The 20449-nt window shown below is 45.2% G+C and overlaps 1 protein-coding gene and 1 long non-coding RNA gene across 2 annotated transcripts in view; both read right to left on the reverse strand.

The window, feature by feature from the left end:
- MAML2 (mastermind like transcriptional coactivator 2) overlaps positions 1-15087 on the reverse strand; it is a 210563-nt gene extending 195476 nt beyond the window's left edge. The window contains exon 1 of the mRNA XM_088159399.1: positions 14679-15087. Within this exon, the coding sequence (XP_088015525.1) occupies positions 14679-15074 (396 nt within the window). The 5' untranslated portion in view covers positions 15075-15087. The remainder of the gene's footprint in view (positions 1-14678) is intronic.
- Positions 15088-15521: 434 nt separating this feature from the next.
- Positions 15522-16367, reverse strand: LOC148224746 (uncharacterized). Its single transcript, XR_015801327.1, has 2 exons — positions 16194-16367; positions 15522-15861 (listed from the first exon to the last, which is right to left on the reverse strand). It is a non-coding gene; the product is annotated as an uncharacterized LOC148224746 (long non-coding RNA).
- Between the last annotated feature and the right edge of the window lie 4082 nt (positions 16368-20449).

The following is a 20449-nucleotide window of genomic DNA, read 5'->3' on the forward strand; positions in this document are numbered from 1 at the left end:
TGTTTCTGTGATGCAAAAGCAGACCAAAAAATGAGAAGAGAACTGATTAACTGGGCTATCCTAACCATGCATTACTGAGCAGTGCCATCAGTAAAACTAACTGAAAATAAACACTCACAGTAGCTCATTCCCATCAAGGAAACCAAATAAAATCTGATGGCGTAGAAACTACAGGACCTCTTCAGAAAAATGGTCTCATTAATATTGCTTCTGAGTGGTGATCAGAGGTAATAAATAGATATTGCTGATAAGAAAATAACCCGACAGTGTGGGTGCGTAAGAGCACCCGGAGGTTTTAAAACCTCACAGTATCCATGGCCTTGCATTTAAATTTTGCTGGAGAAACTCTCTAAGTCACAGGAAACCTTTGAAGAATCCATTTCTGTGCTCTAGTGTCTCAGTCACCCACACCAAGTCTGCCACCAGGTCCTCACTGCCTCAAAGTCAGTGGGATGGGAGAAGGACAAGAAGGTCTGCTGCTTGCAATGCTCATTGCCTAATAAAAGAGCTTGTATAGCTCTTCTAACCTTTGCTCAACATTAGGTCTCATGCCTCTGCCTCATGCTTTTACCAAGGCCCCCATCTCCTTCCTGCCATTCCTTGATAAAAGGATAATAAATGCAGTAAAGATACTAATGTGTTAGGTTAGATTAGATAAGAGACTGTTACAAAAGACCAGCAGAGTTGTTCATGCAGGACTTAAATGTCTCTGGCTGTAAGCAGCTTTGTTTTGCTTTCAAATCCATTGCTCGTGTAATATTGTACCTTTACAGACCATGTCAGAAGAAGCCAGGTCCTAAAATGTAGCTTATTGCCCCTGTCAGAGGTAATGGCTCTGGCCTCCCCTACAAAGCACTCACATGAAGTTGGTGCCCACACAACCTTCAAAGTGGACACACAGAGTGGTTTGTAAGGCAGGAAAACGTGATGGCTGAAGGGAGATTAAGTGCTAAGGGAGAAAACCTGTTCTGAGGGGACAAAGCATATCAAGAGACAGAAAAGCACAACTTTTAGATTTGCAATTGTCTTGTAATAGGCTTGATAAAACAGGAGATCTGGCCACTGGCTCCTGTTGCACTGCTAGAGTGGAGTCAGTCAGATTGGATCAGTTGGGTTTTTTCCTAGGAAAATGACAAAAAATAATTTTACTATTTCTTGAAAGAATGGCTATCCTGCTCTGCATCAATTTGCTTTCTTAGTCCCAGGGCAATTTTTTCAAGCTTCCTTTGCTTACATGTCGTAGGATTGTACAGAGCTAGACAGTTGAGCACTGACAGCAAAGTTTCACTCTCTTTCTTTGCCCTTCAGCTCTTCTTCTGCCTTCAGCTCCTAGCACTGGCCTCTTGACACCACACTGAGATCGATGGTTTCCATGTGTGCTGGGAAGTCCAGGCATCCCACCACCCTGCTAGGACCGTGAGAAACAGTGAGTCTGAGAGACAGAGTTTCAGCCTTTATACTGGATTTCCCAGCTGGGACCTGCCTGTGTGTGGTATGCCTAGAGTCCTTTACAGGTAAAGCCCTTTTCAGTAAATTATTGCCTTTAATTTTTAAAAATACATTTTCAATAATATATCTATAGAATGAAAAGCCAAAACGGAGGGAAAGCAGAAACAGTGACAGATCAGAAGGTAATGAGAATAACTCAGCCTTCTCTAAAGGTCCAACACTTACATCACTGGCAAGAAAAGAGACTGGACTGTCTCCTACTAGCACAATTCAGGATTTTTCCTAGACCACACATACAAGCAAGGAAGGAAACGGGCCTTTTACATTTGTTCTCTAGTATTTCTAACTGTTCAAGAAACAAGAAAGCCTGTCTTTATACAAGGCATTTAAAATAGTGTTTTCACTGTACAGCAAACCAAAATGTCAAGTTAGTACTACAAGCATAATTTCAGAAAGTAAATAGGTAACTACTTCTTAGGTAAATACAAAGAATACTTTGTCCTCTGGAACTGATGGATGACTCATTGACTGATGCACTGATGTCACACGTCAGCAATTTTTTTTCAGCCATGGCTCCAGTCTGTATTCTTGACTCAAGCAAAATCTCCCAGGGATAAATGTTCCAAAAGTCTCTAGAGATTTTAGGCTGAGATTCAAAAATACAGTTGATGTCCAGTTCTCCTTGGTTTCAGTTCAGTATGGAGAAGATTTGATGCCTACATATTTTAAATAAAAAAGATTTGGACTCCTAACTGTTCCCAGACTGATCATTGGGATGCAGGAGAAGAATCCAAGAGTCCAAGGGTCCAACTCCCTGTCAAACACATCTGTACAAAGATTTCCTTTTTAAGATATGATTGCTCTTCATTTAATGGGAGTTTCTTTAAATAATCTACACCTGGGTACACAACATCCTTATGTTATTGAACATTCAAATGGCAAATAGGCAGTAGCACTACCAAAACGTGTTTACAGTTCAGAGACACTCAGCTTCCAGAATGAGCGAAAATGTAAAAGGCGACCAGGAGAGCCTCCACATTTTCTGCCTTGCCTGCACCACCCAGCCCTATTTAAGAGTCACTAAAAATACAAGATAGTGGATGAATTACTATTCTGAAAACTTTTATATACTCTTAAGTATTTTCTGAATCAGAACAATAAAGATGCCTCCTCCAGAATGGGGTCCACTTCAACAAAGCAGAACTCAAACAGAAAAGTACTTAATCATATGTTTAATGTCAAACATATTCTTTCAGTATTTTTCTGAACTGCAGCCTAAGTGCTCACAACTGTATACCCAGTCTGTGAGTGCTCATGGCCTGTGGTGAAAGGCCAAAGAACCTACAAGAGCCTTGTCAACTCACAGAAGTTTTTGACAATGACACAGGAACTTTGACTCATCCTTTATAAAACTAGCAAGAGAAGAGAATATGCTCATGGTCATTAGATGTCCCATTTAAGCAAAAAGCTAAAGATAGCTAGAGAAACAGTATGAGGGAAGATGAGGATAACATGTGGAAAACATGTGTTCAGCATGTCTCTCTTAGCCTGGCCCTCTGGCCTTTCCAAACTAGAAAAACAACATTACGAAGCAGCAGTGTCACAAGCATGAAAGGAGAGATGGGAGGGCAATAACCCAGGTGAGAGGGGGTGAATGTGGAGGAGGAGACATGGCTTATAGCTTTAGGAAGTGGAGGAGGGGGACAGCAGAGAAGGACTTTACCAGGAGAAAGTGGTGAGTGTGACTTCAGTGACCAAAAGTGACAGTGCAAGGCTTGAGTGAGGAGTCCTTCTGACTTGTGTCAAAGAGCCTGTGTTCTGATGGCAGCCTGGGAGACCCAAGCACAGACAGTACGTCTTGGGAGAGGGCTGCAAGAACCACATAATAAAGTGTTGCAGTAAATAGCCCTTTTGGCACACCCGTCATCCAAAGGCTGCTATCCTTCAGAGGCATGGCAGAATGAACACGCATTCAGTACACTAGCAAGGGGGCTATCGACCCCACTAGCCATCCTGGCTCTAGCAGGGTCCCTCAGATGTATTGTGTGTGGTACAGATGTATGTCAAAGGCCTTACATATGGTTGGTTTATATAGAAAGTTTTAGAAGTACATGCTGTTTACTCAAGGGACCGGATTAACTTCTGCAGAGTTATTCTGGTCCACCTGTAAACACATGGACTAAAAGGCCTTATGAAAAGTAGTTACTGTGTATTTCCAAGTGGCACCTTTTAAAACCTGGATATCTTGTGTTATGAATGCTGGGGGTTTGTTTTGGTTTCTAAGTACCAAAAATGACAGGATCATGCTATACAACTACTGGATACAGTTATTTTTTCCCCCAGTTCAAAGCTGTTTTCTCCCCGCCAGTCCCCTAAGGCTGAAAAAGTTGTGTGTTAAAATGCAGTATAAACTGCTGCTGGCAATTGCCCTCATCCCAATGCCCTTGCCTGCATGAATAGCAAGGTCTGTATGGGATTCACCAAGGGGACGAGACGGGAGAGGGTTGTGGTGCTCCCAGGCCTGCTTACACAGGAGCTCACAGACTTCAGCCCAGGCACATCTACAGCTTCCTTAGCTGCTGAGAGTGGCACTGAGGGCATCCTAGGAGCTCCTCCATGAAGGAGGGTCATGCCTAGTTTGAGCATGTCCTTCACACTGCACCTGGGCTGTGCTCTCAGATTCACCATCCACACACAGATTGTGCCTTCAGGTTGCCTCAGGGCACCCCTCAAAGGACAGTCTAGACTTATCCAAAGGGAGGCTCAGAATACCTGAATCTGAAATTAACCACTAGCTTTGTTTTCTAAACTATGACTTTGATGGAAAGCAATAAGTTTTTGTAGTAAAGGGGGGAAAAAAAAGCAAAGAGATGGGGTGGGGTGGGGAAGGAGGTGGGGGATGAGGCCAGAGTGTGTTTGCAGCTGCTGGCCATCAAATTTCAATTCAATCAACATGACTAAGTTCCAGCTCCCGAAAAAGAGAACTTTTGACGACATATTGACATAGCCTGAACTACAGTGGTCCAAGTGGCAGTGCTATAATTATAAGGATTATATTTAATACTGCACTTAGAAATGAAACACTGTGACACTCTCCCTAAAAGCTGGCCAAAATATGTCCTAGGAACCATTATGGTAATACACAAAGTTGGTAGGAAAAAAGAAACACCAGAATTCAAATCATTATAAAAGGGGATCATGTGGCTGGCAGCTCAAGTCTGTTGGGAGTTGAGCCGTGGGGAGGAAAAATGAGTGTGAAAGAAAGGGCAATTGGATTTGCAGGAAAAGTTGAGTTTTTAAAGGTACAGAATTAACTGGTTTAAGGAAATAAGTCAATTGATAATTAATACACCACTTACTTCTGAATTTGGATTCTTTTTGTAGCATGTCGTGGACTTCAGCCAGGCTGAGGCCTGTTTGTTGAACAAAGACCAAACCCTGCAAATATTTCTCGACTTGCTTAATTCGACACATCTTGATTTCAGTGCGATTACCCATGTGTGCACAATTAAGCACATGCATAAGTGTTTCCGGGAACTGGGCCATGGAGGTAAGTGGCTGCATGTTGAGCACCAAGTCTATCTAGCTTGGAAAGATGTGGAACCAAAAGCTTTCAGAGAAGCCGAGAGAATGCCTTTCTTTGGAAAACAAAATAATTGACTATAAACTAGCATAATGATCAGAAATATAGAGCCTGATCCTACATTAGGCTGATGTTCCACAGTGCCACATCCACAGTGTTTTCATAGGCGGATTCAGGAAGGGCATAATCAAGACTGAAACTGCAGATGTTGAGATACCATAACAATGAGGAAAAGGGGGGGAAAAAAGGAAAGGAAAGGAAAGGAAAGGAAAGGAAAGGAAAGGAAAGGAAAGGAAAGGAAAGGAAAGGAAAGGAAAGGAAAGGAAAGGAAAGGAAAGGAAAGGAAAGGAAAGGAAAGGAAAGGAAAGGAAAGGAAAGGAAAGGAAAGGAAAGGAAAGGAAAGGAAAGGAAAGGAAAGGAAAGGAAAGGAAAGGAAAGGAAAGGAAAGGAAAGGAAAGGAAAGGAAAGGAAAGGAACCTGGAGTGTCTGGAGATGGTTTCTAAAGCAACAGAACCTAAATAAATGGTTTGATTTTCCAAAGTGAAAAACATAAACTGAACAGCCCATGCAGCATTTTTGCCAACTGTCACTGAGGTGGTATTTCTAAAATCTGGTGGAATGACTCATCCCAGAACAACAACTGCTGCCAACAAGGTCTTTCCTCCAGGTCTAGATATTTGAATAAGAGAGATGCAAAAACAAAATAAACAGAAAAATCAGGGACAGCTTCTTGTCTTGGGGTTCAACTCTGAAGCTTCCTATGAAGTCACCCATTCTCCAAAGTGCCTCCTCAACCTACTGAGTAGGCATCCAGGTGATCCTCTGGGCCAAAGAAGGGATTGAGTAAACCTCCTGTTTGTTAAATCAAACTTCCTTCTGCACCTAGTCACCACTTCTCACACCATGGATATGTGCAGGATGCATCTTCCTGATCCATTCTGCCCTCCACAGCAGCAAACATTATCAAGGGAAGGATGACCCTGCTGACAGGTAGCACAGTCCTCAAGTGGTTTGAGACAGACACCCTTAAACTCCGTGGGAGCAAGCCTGGACCAAAGACTCCACTGTTGTGCAGTAAATGAACACAGCCGTCAGCACCAATGAACATCCTTCTTTGGCTAGGACAGAATGCAACGATTTCAAAGATGCTTTCTGGAGCAGTGTTGTTTTGCTGAATAATTTATGTCTCTGAGTCTTCTGAAAATGAGCAGCATACACTTCAGTGCTGCAATAATACTATTCAGTGGAGACAGTGCACATTATGTTCAGTAAACTCATTGCTTAAACACTGTTGCCATGACTATAAGAAAGTGATTATACTATTGTTTACAAGAGACTCTCAGTAAGTCATTACCACAGTAGCCAGAGTTTTGCCTCAAGTCAAAATTTTTCAGAGGGAAAAAAATCTCACAGGTATAATTAACCTTGTGATCAAGATAATCCACTGAAAGGCTTTGGAAACTGAATACATCCTATGAAGTGAGGAATTAAGATAAGTAAGGATCCCTAGTGTCTCAGGACTGTTGACTTACTGGTTTTCTGACTGTTTCATAGGTAAATTCCATTGAGAAGAAAAGCCTTGCTAACTAAATAACTGTTGTAACTCATTTTCAAAGAAGAAATAATTTATAGGACAAGCATCAATATAAAGTTCAACTGTGATGGGTAATTCTAAAAAACAAACCACTTTGTTCATAATGTAGGAGGGAAAAAAAGACTTTAAAATTTTGACTTAGAAGAAACATTTGGGATTATGAAATATGACTTTTCAGTGTCCTGGATTGAAATTGATACCTAGAATACTTAGCTCTGAATCCTCTAGTGCATATACATGTATAAGAGTCCAGAGCATGACCCCTTTATCTCAATAACGTGCTGATGATCAATAGTTTCCAAAACTGAGAAGCAATTCTGAAGCTGCCAGAAAGTCATCCTCACATTTCCTATGATCAGTAACAGGCCATGGAACACAAAGCAGAGATGATTAATAGAGTGCTGGACTAGGAGTCAGGAAATCTGGGCTCCATTCCCAGCTCTGCCACTGACCTGCTGTTTGGCCTTGGGCAAGACACTTGACCTTTCTGTGCTTCTGTTCCTCCTTCCATTCTTTGTCTATCTTGTCTCTTGAGGCACTGAACTAAGCAGGGAAGGGCACAGTTCTCACTGGGTGTTTGTATAACACCTACTCTAGGGAGGTGGCTGCAGAGAGCTACAATAAAGCCAGGGTACCACCAGGATGACTCTTGCACAATAGCATGCTTTGTTTCAAAACAGAGTGGCCACCATGAACCCTCTTGGGGTTTCATCTGCTAGTCCAGGATCTTACCAAGTCTTTCAGAGAGCTTCAGGCTCAGGTAGCAGCAGTAAATGGGTTTGCAAGATCTACATCCTTACTTGTCAGAAGCACTTTCACATTGATTCCTAATTGGTACTAATTTCTCTCCACCTCGATTCAGCTGGGTTTGCAAGCAGATCAGAATTATAACTGAGTGATACAGATAAAAATAGCTACAGGAGCCATTTCTGAATACAAGGAATTTCTCCAGGGAAATGCCAACACCTGTAGATGAAACCACAGGCGTGAGGTGTTTTCAAATTAAAACTAAAATAAATCATAATTTTTCAGTTACTGTGTTGGAATTTTGTGTAAATTATTCAATTAAGCAATATTTCTCAGGGTGTTTCTCATCCTGAACCATAAATGTGAAACATCCTCTATTACTACCAGATGGGAGGCAACACATGCAGGGCAAGGTAGCTTTCACCTGCTTTCACTGGGGAGCAGCTGCAGCCTTAGAGAGAGCTGGTGACTTGTGCATATACTCTCAGTTCCAGTCCCACTCTGCTCCCAGTTTGCTGAAGCATCAAGTACATGAAATTTGAGCACAGATGACATGATTGGGAAATGAATTTGAGCACAAATTGATGCAGAATCAGGAGCAAGTAAATATAAAGCATGCACATTAATGATTATGAAGAGAAAGTAAAAAAAAGTTTTTCTCTCCAAAAAGAAGTGCCCCTGCTACATCTTGCACTTTTATTGTGAATATTGACAACATGGTGCCATGAAAATCTTCGTCTGGACATGTGATTCTGTAAAAGATACATTCAGGTTTGTATTTCCAATACTCAGATCTGTGGGTCAAAGGCTTGATTTGAAGATCCAAAGGCTTTGTCAAAGCAAACATTCAAAACTCTTTGTCTTAGGCTCCATCAACAATGAATTTGGCTTCTGAGCCATAAAACTTATCATCACATCTCAATTCACTTTACAGAAGTGATAAATAGTATCTTTCATAGAAGAAACTGAGGTTCTTGGAAGTGAAATAACAGGAGTAATCTGTGGAATAGATCCTAGAGTCGGAGTGGAAACACTTGGACTTTTGTTTACAGCATGCTCACCTAAAACCTGTTGCTTGAGAGTTGCTGGTGTTTTGGTTTAAGTATTTGTGCTGGCACTACAGTACAATTACAGACTGATTACCTGCATCTAAAAATACTTTGGAAGAACCCGACAAGGTATAACAAATTTACAAGTTGATTCTCAAGTGACTATAGGGAGCTTTCCAATGGGAATCTAGGGCATAAATACTTTATGCTTTCATTTAGAAGAAAAAAAAGCACAGAAAAAAAATCTGTAGCTTAGTACTGCTAAGTTGAAAATTTGATCTAAATCTCACTCAGCACCAACTCCTTCTTTTCTGCAGCCAAGACCACTGCCTCTTTCACTGCTCAAAGCCATTCCAAATTGAAGCAGCATGATACAGGTAAGACCCTTTTCAGGTCTACTGACAGTGATTAAGATTTGTGGAAAATGCAGACCAGTCAAGAATCCCATCAGCCTCATCACTCCCATCATTCCTGCTGGGAGTACCACCAATGGGAATTTATACAGGGGAATACTGACATGCAGACATTGGAGAGAGGTCAAACACCAAAGACCTTGTTCTTTTCTTCAGAGCAGCCAGGTGGCCAAAGCTCTTCGAGGCACCATGCAGCTGACCATGTGCCCTCTAAGGTGTTACATAGTGGTTGCTTTAATCACCTGCTTAGATTCCAGGATGTGATGGTGTCAGGTCATTGTTATGTAGAGTTGAGCCTTCAGCAGAACCCAAGGTCCCACGTGCTAGTAAGACTGTACCACCAGAGAAGCTAAAGCATAGAAGAGAAATAGCAGCACAGCAAGAGACATTTGCAAGACCACAGAGACACTTTCTGGCAGAGCTGGCAGGGCTTTGTTAGCTGGAGCAGCTTGCCAGCTTCCAGTTCCTCCTACACCATATAGGGAATGCAATATAAATGAAGCAATGGAAATACCATCCTTCCCAAAATTGTCAAAGGGACCTGGATGGAGCAATTATTTTCCAATAATGAGATAGTGGTAAAGTTTCATAAGGCAGCAGACTTCATAAGAAAAGCAGTCTGGCCTCTGAAGACAATATCTTGGTAGAAGGGGCTGTTGACAGCAGTTAGGAAGAGGAACAGAGGAACTAGGGGCTTTCTTAGCCTGCTGACGAACCTAGCTGCTGGGGCTCTTTTTGGTCCCTGCAACCTAACTGAACCCCACATACTCCTTCTGCAGGGAGTGTCCTTTGCGAAGAGAGAAGTACTAACAGTGATGAGAGTCAAAGTTTTGGCAAAACAGCTTCTCTGACTCAGACATACCTTTCTAAGGTTCAGATATCCAGCTTACATTTTTGCTGGAGTCACACTATTCAAAGCAGAACAAGGAGAAGCTGAATATCACTTTGTGGTGCTACAGAACAGGGACTCAATTTGAGTACTGCAGGAGATGCAAGAACACTGTCAGAGGACGTGCCATAACAGCCACAGACATTAATAAGCCCACGGGTTGGCCTTGGACAGCACATCTAGTCCACGCAGAGACACTGTTCCTCTACTCACTGCCTACAGAAATGTTGGTGGTGGAAATAGTCTGTCAAACAGTTTCAGAATGGAGACTTTCATTAAATGTATTCAAAGCTTTAAAATCTTTAAAGGGACCAAGTGATTTGATGGGAGAGCTATGCCTGGAAAGGCTCCTACATATTTAACAAATTCACTTGTTGAAATTCTCATTAAAAACAGCTTCTATGCAGCTTCCAGGGAGTCTTCTTGATTATGGTCTGGAAAATGTTCTCACAGTGTAGGGGAACAAAGATTTTAAAATGGCACCCCTGTCCATCCTAACCAAATGGCTTGCAGAAGGCCAGAGGGCCCATAACAGCAGATCAGTGTTTTCCACCCACACAGGCAATGTGACTTACTCTTTTTACCTGACTCAGCTACATAAATTGTGATTATCAGGACACAGCTTTGCTCCTGCAGAAGCCCAAGGAGCAGACAGCAGTCCTTTACCTCACAAACAGAACATTTCCGTTGCTTTGGCACCAAACTTTGTATCAGTCAAAAGATTGCACTCTAGCTTTGCAGAATGATTTGTGGTTTAATTCACCTGTCCTCACCATACCATAATGTCACTTCACCCCATAGCTTATCCTTATCCTGCTTGCTTCAGAACACTTCCAAATGTTATGTACATCCACAACAAAAACATGCAGGTATTTCTGCAGGGTATCCTGTCCGCCAACCAGCAAACAAAACAAAGAACTTGGGAGATGGGGGTAAGTATCAGCTTGGGCAAAGATACCAGAGCACAATCGTTCTTTTTAAAATACTCAAGGATCTTTAACACTAGCACAGAGGAGGCCAAACCTCAGCAAACATAGTGTGGATCATTAAAAAGAAATGTCCTCAGGAAATTAATTCAGGATCTCCACATAAAATAAGTGCCTAAATCGAGGTTTTACAAGTCAGTCTTGGCTCTTGGTATCAGTCAGGCAACCCTATTTTTCACCGAAGTCCTCTGGGAACTGGTACAAACCCATTGACTCTTCTAGATTTGTACAGCTAGCTGTTGATGAGAATTTAGGGGAGCAGGAGGAATTAACACATTCCCCTCTTCCTTGGATACATTACTTTTATGGAATTATTTTTCCTTTATTGACCTGCTTGCAGACTACATCTGGGGAGCAGACCACTTTCCCAGTCACTTTTTCAAGTACAGAAAATATTAATGTATTTAATTGTTACTTTAAATGAATTCTTATAATGATAAATTCAGCACAACCGTGAGATAGGTGAAAGTAGAACAAGTCACCTGTGACTGATGACAAACATCGCTTAACACACTCAGAGCCATCAGGGTGATGGCTGCAGTGAAAGAACCTATCCAGAATAATACACTAATGCCCATGAGACAGAGTTCCTAGCTCCCACAGAGCAAAATGAGCAGCGCTCAGGCTGTGTCAGAAGGAAGATGGAATGAATTGGCTGCCGGAGACTTGAAACGGCAATGCAAGAGCTTTGGTATTACCAGTTCAGTGCTTAAGCCACTGAGGAATGCCCTCCAGAGCTAACTGTTTACATATAACATAAATAGTATAAACAGCTAAGTGCTGGAGGGCATATACATACATATAGATGTATGTGTAAAAGAAAGACAGAATATATTATCTGTTCCACTCTGCACCACGAAAAGTAACAACACCATATAAATAAACAAATGTCAGCTCTTGGGAAATGCAGGAAGGCAGAAAGTACAAAAGCTTCCCTAGCTGCGTCCTGAGGAATAAATTTCTCATTCACACACACCCACATCCATTGGTCCAGCTAAAAAAATCTGAGCCCCAGTCTCCAATTAGAAAATGCTGTTGCCAAAGATACTTTCTCAAAAATCAAAGTAACACTGTTAAATTAAGGCCAAACCGAACTCCTCTGAAAACTCTCTCCTCTGCCAGTTTTAAACTGCCCACTGGGAAAAGATAATTATCAAATAATAGTATCAACAATGTCAGATAATCACTTCAAGCTCTTTGATATGTTCAAGGAAACATTGTTTCAAATGTTACCAAGTGTCAAATATTTACTTTTGAGTCCAACTGTGTAAATGACCCATCCAATGCCACTAAACACGGCAGGCGCGTGTGTAACAAGAGCAGTGGGACCTGCAAAGCAGAGGAAACAACCCAGCTGGGTTTTGCAGACAAAGAGCGTCCTCGTAGCCAGAACTCCCCAGTGAGAGTTATGACTGCCTTTGCACTTATCTGTGTGGAGCTGTAGGGTCTTATTTTATACTGGTGGACCTACAGCAAGGCACGTGGAGCTTTACATTTCCCTTGGAGTCAGGTATGTGTCCCGTCACACGGACTCAGTGCTTCCCTGAGCCAGAGCTGTATCTGTCACAACTGAAACTCAGAGCTGCCCCTTGTTCCTGTGCACCTCACATCTGCTGTAAAGAATAAATCTAGAATTAGAGGAATAGTGCATATAAGGCTTCCACTGGATATCCTCTTGAGAATCACTCCATAGAGGATAATTCTGCTTAGAGATCGTTCTCTTCCCATCCATTTATGATGTACAGGACAACAGGCTTAGTCTACTTCATCCTTCCTCTTCAAGTACCCTTGGAATAACTGGCAGAGATCATTTTCCAGCTATGGCTGGAGGAAAAGCAAGACTCTGTTCTTTCCTGGTGCACTCCTGCCTTCTGAATTTTCAAGAACAGGAACACAAAGCAGTAATATCTCAAAGCTGCATGACCCTCAGCCACTTGAATCCACCCTACTCAGACACCGTGTGTTGTGCTATTCCTTGTCAATATTTGCAACAAGGTTCTAAGAAGCTCTTGGTAAAGAGAAGGTGTATCTCCGTGATACAGAGATGTGACTTCGAACCAATGCCTTTCTGTTTCTTAATCAGAGCAGCAAATGAGGAATGTCAGTGCCAAGCATAGAGTGGGAGGATGTGCAGTGACACCATTAGAACAATGCTGTTTCATGAGCCAGCATTTACTCGGTGTCAAAACATGGTTCAGGGCCCCAAATGTCATGCTCACTGAAGTCACACACCTTGTCAGCAGGATTACCGAAGGCTAGCATGCAAAAATAATGGGGACTTTATCAGACCTTTTGCTTTCTCAAGGACACATATGTTGAGTTTTCTGGGAGGTAATGCAAATGAAACATAGAATAAGGGCTGTGCACAGCATCTCCAGCAAGCAGCAGGCTAATTGCCATTAGTGGTATTTCAGAAACAAGGACAACCTCTCTGCACTTAAAAGATGAAAATCTTTCAGTATTTTCTTGGGAGTTGTTTCATTTAGCATTTCCAAACAGCTGTCTCCAGCTATTTCATAATAATAGTAACAACTAGCAAAAAAAAAACAAAACAAAAAAACCCCAAATTCAAAACAAACAAACAAAACAAAACAAAATACCCCACATAGGCCTGTTGCCTGATTTCAGAAAATGACTTTTTCTAGGACATACACTATTAGGCAAAAGCCTTTTCTTTTTTTTTTCTTTCCCATAAGGCAAGTGTAAAGCATTACATTAATACACACTGGGAAAATAAGATAATGGTTTTCTTGATTGTGACGAGGAATGTGGGGAGATTTAATCTGAACACTGAGTCAGGTGGAAGCGCCTGAACTCCCCTCGGACACAATGTTATCGCATTTAACGCTTACATCATCACCCTCACGAATGATGCTGAGTAACGCAGCCCCAAACGTCGATCCACGCAGCGCACGGGTGAGAAGGGAGAAACGACCACAAAGGTCCCGTTTTAGCATACGTCAGACACTAAGAAAGATAAGTTTGATGTCTGGAGCAGAGGGAACGATCTATTTTCAGCTGCTCCAAGAGCAGCCGCGGGCCTATCAGGATGCAGTCCCTCCTCTCTCTCAGTGTTTCGCATGTGTGCCGAGAATTAAGAGTTGGGAGGCAGCGCAGCGGAGCATACGCCTTCAAAAGCGTGGTGCACTGACTGCTCGTAATAAAGTAACAGGAGACAAGGCTTCGCCTCCTTGACATGTTCAGAGCAATTTCCAGTTGAAAAGGTCAGCGTATCATTTACGGAGCGGCAGTGCCTGGAAAACTCTCGTAACTCTGCTCCGCGAAACACTCGCGGTGACAATAACAACCTGAGCATCGCTGGCGAGGCCGGCGCTCGGAGCTGCCCCAGCCGTCGGCACTGTCCGAGTTCCAGGGTCACGGCCGCGAAATAAGCTAAAATAGGCGCCTGAAGCCCTGGCGAACGGGATGGAGTGGGACGGGGGGACCGTTCTGAGCGCGGGTGATAGTCGAGCGCTACTTTTCACCCCTGCTCGGGGACGCGCTGACAGCGTCGGCTGCCGGTGCCCTCCTCAGGGATGTCGCTGTCACCGCCCGGGCAGGGCGCGATGGCAGAGGAGCAAGGCTCGTTTTCAGGCGCACAGCATGATGTAAAAAACCCCAAAACAACTCCAAAACAACAACCCAAGCAGTCCCAAAACCCCTTCAAAGAGCACACACACGTCCTCAGCCCCCCGAGCTCGGCGCCTGCCCGCCTCTCCTCACACACTCGATGCCGCCGCGGGTCCAGCACCCGTCAGGGACCGCCCCGCGGCGCAGGGGGTCGAGCCCACGGGTACCCCCGGGCCCACGGACACCCCCGAGCCCACGGACACCTCTAGACCCACAGACACCCCCGAGCCCACGGACACCCCCGGGCCCGCGGGACGGCACGGGAGGGCGGGCGCCCCGAGGAGCGAGCGGGGGCTCGGCGCGGCGCCTCCCCGCCGGCAGCGGGCGCTGTGACTTACCGCCAGGAGCGCCGAGGCGCGCTGCTCCCCCGCCGGCTGCTCCCCGTTGATGCCGCCGTTGCCGAGGAGGTGCTGGTGGTAGTCCGGGGGCGCCGCGCCGGCGGCAGCGGCGGCGGCGGGGGCGGCGGCCGCCTTGGGGTGCTTGCCGGCCTTGCGGGCGCCCTGCCCCTGCTGCACGAGGTGGAGGAGCTGCAAGGTGCTCTCCCGCTCGCGGTCGGAGCTCTCGGCGCGGCCCCGCTCGTAGCGCCCCTCGCAGCTGAGGTGGTGCTGGCGGCAGACGGCGATGCGGGCCCGCAGCCGCTCCACGATGGCGCTGTGCACCCGGGGCGCCGCCGGGCCCCCCCCCAGCAGCCCGGCCCCCAGCCCCGCGGCCTGGGGGGGAGCCGTGTCGCCCATCGCTGGCTGCCGGTCCTGGCCCTCCGGATGGGTCGGTCCTCACTGCCGCATGGAGGAGGGCGGGGGGGATGGGGGGGGAGGCGGGGGCAGCGGCGGGAGCCCGAGCCCGGGGGCTGGCGACGGGGCGGAGGGCGGTCAGCCCCGCGCCCCCAGCCCACCCCCGCCCGGCCCCCGGGCGGTGACGGCCCCGCGGGGGCTTGACAGATCGGGGGGCGGGAGGGGGTCGCTAGGGCTGCGCCAGCATCGGCCGGCGGGAGGGGCGGGGGTCGGGGCCGGGCAGCCCCGGCCGAGGGGCGCCCGGTGAGGAGGGACGGGGGGGCTCCGCCGGGGGAGGAGAACGGGGGAAAAAAAAAAAAAAAAAAAAAGCCAAATAAAGCGAGCCGCTGCCTTCAAAATGAATCCCTGGACGAAGGAGCTCTCCCTCGGGAATGAGTGAGACTTGGCAGGTTTATTTGGTTTATTTTATTTCGGGGGAGCGGGAGGTGTTATTCCTTGAAGTGAAAATTTAAGGCATTGCCGTTGTCAGCGGCGCGGAGAAACCCCCGGCGGACTGAAAATCTCGTAGGTTAGCTGGAGTGGGTTTGTTGGGGTCTCTCTTCTTTTTTTTTTGTTTCTCTTTTAAGTCTTTAGTAAATGTGCAAATAAAGAGCCGGGGAAGGAGGAGAAAGAGGAGGAGGGTCGGGTTAGTTCAGTCTTTGTGCTTTCTCGTTTCTCTCGCCCGCTCGTTGCTGGCCACTCTGCGGCGTGGTGACTGTGTCCGGCTGGCTGCCGCTAAACTGTAGTTCCTCTAAAAATCAGAGAGACAGATCCCCCGGTCCGGAACAATGTCAGTCAGCGGATTTCCAAACCACGCTTCGCCTTCGCTTAATTCAGCAACTGGATAAATCCGTATTGCTTTCAGTGCTCATCTCCCCCCTTAGTAATAAGCAGCAAGCTACGCACACAGGCAAATAACTCCTCTCGCGTACTTTCCCTTTTACTCCCAGATATTGAACAGTTTCAAGTACAGTTTCAAGAAAATCACGGAGAAGGGGGGAGAAGGGGAAGAGGGAAAAAACCCCCAAACGAGCAACCCAGCCCCTCTTCAGACGGTAATTACAAACGGAGAGTTGCACTTACAAACTTCCAGCATTTTGCCCCCAGAACAGTCCAGCAGCCACTTTTCCTTTGTGTTTTTGTATATCCCATGCCCGCGCCGGCGGGCGGGTGTTTGCCGGCGGGCTGTCGGCGCGGCCGGTGCCGGAGCTGCCCGCGGCCCCTCCGTGCGGCGCGGCGCGGCGCGGAGCGGAGCGGAGCGGGGGCGGGAGGCGGGTGTCACCGGCAGGGAGCGCGGCCGGGGACGCGGCGCCCGGGAGGCCGGGGCGAGGAGCGGAGCCTCCCAGCGGCCGCCGAGGGGATTCGGGGCCGCTGCCGCTCCCCGGGAGGTATGTGCATGGGAGGAAGCCGAGGAAATCCCCGCTCCCCTCCTCGCCCTCTACCTGGGTGCCGGGCCGGGCGCGCAGCAGCTGCCGAGGAGCGCAGCAGCCTCCCGCGCTCTCCCTCCTCCCCCGGCGGCGAGACCTTCAGGCGAGTACGAGGGAGTTCTCAAATAAATCACGGCGCTGCGCTCCTTTACCAGCTGGATTTCTCTGGAACAGACGGTATAAAAATAAGCAGCGCGTTCTGGGGCGCTCGCATGCACGGGACGAGCGCACGACGCGAGGTCAGGCTCGGGATGTGGGAGCTCCGCGCGCTGACAGGAGCTTCTTGGGTGTCCGGGGCAAGTCACGTAGCGCCTGCCTTGTGGTTCCTCCCCGGGAAAGCCGCAGGCTTAGTGCTTCTCTCGCCCGGCTCCCCTGTTTAGAGCAGGGCAATTTTAGACTGCGAGATCTGGACTCTGGAACTGGCCTTGCTGCAACTGGCAGCCGTCAGGTTCTGCGTGTTGTTGTAGGTGAGCTGTAAAGGAGGATGCAGAAATAGCTGGGAGCTGGCCGGCTTTATTAAAGAAATATGCTGTTGTACTACTGTGGCTGTATTAGCCAAATTCCCAAATACCTCTGGGAATAAAAATGGCCCCCAAGCACGCAGAGACACATCCCTGATGGAAAACCTCCAAGGTTTTTTGGGACTGCACAGCCCTTAGTAGATGGGTGCATTATCTCTTTCAGTTCTGCAACGGGTCCAGTCAGAAAAATACACAAATTTCATCTCAACATACTGAGACCATTAAGCTGAGGATGAGGAGGAGCTGACAATAACCCTCTCAGGTGTTTTTATCCCCTTCCAAGGTCATGAAAATAAATACTTTGAATGACAGTGATGAAGTGACACATTCCTGGAAAATCCCCCAGAATATAAAAGATATGCAGCATTAGACATACGGTAAATATAAAAGCCCTCAATTTCATGACCCCCATCTCCTTCATGTGGCAACAAACATGAAGGTTTATTGCAGGATGTAGGTTTCTGGTTCTGGCTTGGTGAGAACCAGCCAGAGCCTCCAGCACATTCAGACCCGTGTTTGTCTCAGCAAATGCTTTGAGACTTTGCTGAGGGATAAGGTCTGGGGGAGAGGGTTTGCGGTTGTGCTGCCTTCAGAGGAAGGCATTATTGCTAACAGGAAAAAGAGATTTTGTTGTTGTTGTTGTTGTTAACCTTGAACAACTGAGGAAGAGCGAGTTATTATTTGATATGTAACAGTAGCTTGCATCTGCTGAAAACAGTGGGTTGGCACAGCTGTAAAATAAAATGAAATTATAATGTTTGTAAAATAGTAGACAATGTTTCCTTTGCTTCCGGCCCTGATTGGGCTGTTTTTTGTTCTTTACAGCTCAGATGTCATTGCTGTGTTCAAGGGGGTCAGTCACAGAACACACATGTAACATTAACACATGAATCTCATGGAGAATAAGCAAGAGTGTTTTAAATGACGGCTTGGCTGGGGTTTTCAAAGTGGCTGTGGGAATATGAAATCCATGGTGCTACTCAGAAAGCTACCAAGACAGTTGAGGAATTCTCTCTCTCTCTCTCTCTCTCTCTCTCACAAGATTTCGTAGAACTCAGAGAGTGATCTTTCCAAACAAAGATATTTTTTCATTTTAACTTGAGACGTTTAAGATCCGCTTTTTGCCAAGCAGCATCTTGAGAGTTCAGTTTGTGGTTTGATCTCTCCTTCTCGAGGCGAGAGGCCGTGCTGCGAGCCCCGCTCGCTCAATCTGCAGCAAATGCTGCCCCTGGTGTTTCCGAGCAGGAAATACCCCACAGCCATCCCTCAGCTTTCCAAGTTTCTAAGTTTTGTTCAGAAGACCCTGGCAAATGTCACCAACCCCTGGATACTGCCATCAGTTTTGGACGGTTGGTTGTCATCTTTCTTAAAAGAAAACGGTTCTTAACACGTTGTAACATCCCTGGCGATTAGTGGCATTCTTGTAAGCACACTCAGGATAAAACAATTAAATGACAGGTCCTTGAACAATTCTGTTCAAGTTCTGTTCAGTTGTGTTCTGTTGACACTAACTTGCGAGCTTTTTACCTGACATTGTAACCTCACATGAACTGTCATGCTTGAGCATTTTTTCTGTTGTTGAAGGTCTGAGTTTCCCAAACCAGCAGCCCCCTCCAGAAGAGAAAAGCGCTTATTTGTGCTGAGTTCATAGCCAGGAATTCTCACCATAGACATCCCATCGTGCTAATGACTTTCCAAAAATGGAACAACAAGACTGTGCTGAACCTGTGTTGCCTAAAATCTTGAGTGCATGCTTCAGTCTCAACACATGCCTCGTTCGTCAGTGCTTCGAAACCACATATCAGATTACTTCAAAGTTATATTAACTCCACTGGAATGGCATATACTTAATGTCAATCCTACAGAGGACTTTCTGAACTCGGAGCTTTGAATTTTCAGCCATTTTCATGATTTACTTTTCAGTGAGGGTTCTTTGCCATTTTGATTTCCTGGGGTATTCCCAGCTAGGCTAATGTATGATGCTGCTTACCTGGCAAATTGTTTAACTTTGAAGCAGAGTCTGACTGCACCCGAGTCAGTTTTCCTGTCTTTAAATTGTGGGCACAAGGTGTTTGCAATTGCTGCTCTCTTTAAACTGTAAAGTGAGCAATCTTGAACAGAGCACTTCTGTTTGGTTTTTCTTTTTTGTGTGTGTGTTTTGTTTTTTAGCTAATAATAATTAATCTAAGGAAACAGTGCTTATATCTTATTTAATAAACAACAGGAGAAGAAATCCTAACAATCCCATTGTACCACTTACTACCTAGACAATTAACAAAATTCACATCAACTATTCAGGGAAGTGGAGCCACTGATGGAATTATTATCAGGTCCTTTTAATATAATTTCACATATTTCTCATATTATTACTTGGCTGGTAGATAATACTTTTTTACATTCTTTTGTCTAATCTCCAAATTCAGATTAGAAATTGGTATTTCTTTCTTCTCAAAGCAGAATCAGAAAGGCAACTTATTAAAGTCTACTTTGTGTGTGCTGGATATTTCTCTTGGAATGATATTGTATTTACAAGTCTTTGTGTAGCACACATGCACACTAGCCCACTCTGTTTATCCTGACAGACTTAAAAAAGGGTAAAACTAGAAGTCTTTATTTATCCAAATAAATGTAAACTAGAGGAGTTAAGCATGGGAATTGCATGTAATTGCCTACTGAAGTGCTAAAAATAGCTGCTTTTTGGAAACAGGAGAAGCCTTCACTGTCGAAAAAGTGACAGTAACAGCTATCTACTATTAGCAAACAACTTTCTTTCCAAAAGCTGAAGGACACAGGGAGAAAATCGTTTCTTTTCATGCTTCACTACAAGAACTGGACAGAATATAGACCAAAAAGAACCTCCTGTCCCAGAAGTACATTGTGTTAGTCAGCCTGGTCCTGTGCATAAATACCTTGTGTGAACTTCATCATTATCACCGTCTCGTTAGAGAACTTAAACTAGAGCAGATTATCAAAACATCATAGGAAACTAAAGTAATTTCCATTAATCACCCATGCGAAGACTAATCGCATACTGAGCTCTCTTCATTGTTCTATTAAGACAGGTACTTTATCTTAATTAGAGCTACTGCTTCAAAAATTAATACTAAAAACAATTTAAATATCTTACTGGAACAAACATTCTCTCACCTCCTAACTCCATTCAGCTTTTCTGACGTGGAAAAAAAATGCATGAAAGATTAGTCAGATTTCTAACTTCTCCCATCATTAGATATTTGCACAATTTTTTTTCTGCTAGAAATATTCTTAGTGATTATTTCTATATATAGAAAATCTCAGGGGTAACAGTCTTCTTTGCGCTTCATGCTGTACTAGCACTTGCAGACAGACTTGGAAAATTTGATCTTAATTTTTACATATTTACTCTTCTGAA

This window comes from Sturnus vulgaris, chromosome 2 (genome assembly GCF_052056855.1).
Source record: "Sturnus vulgaris isolate bStuVul1 chromosome 2, bStuVul1.hap1, whole genome shotgun sequence".
NCBI classification, from domain to species: Eukaryota; Metazoa; Chordata; class Aves; order Passeriformes; family Sturnidae; genus Sturnus; species Sturnus vulgaris.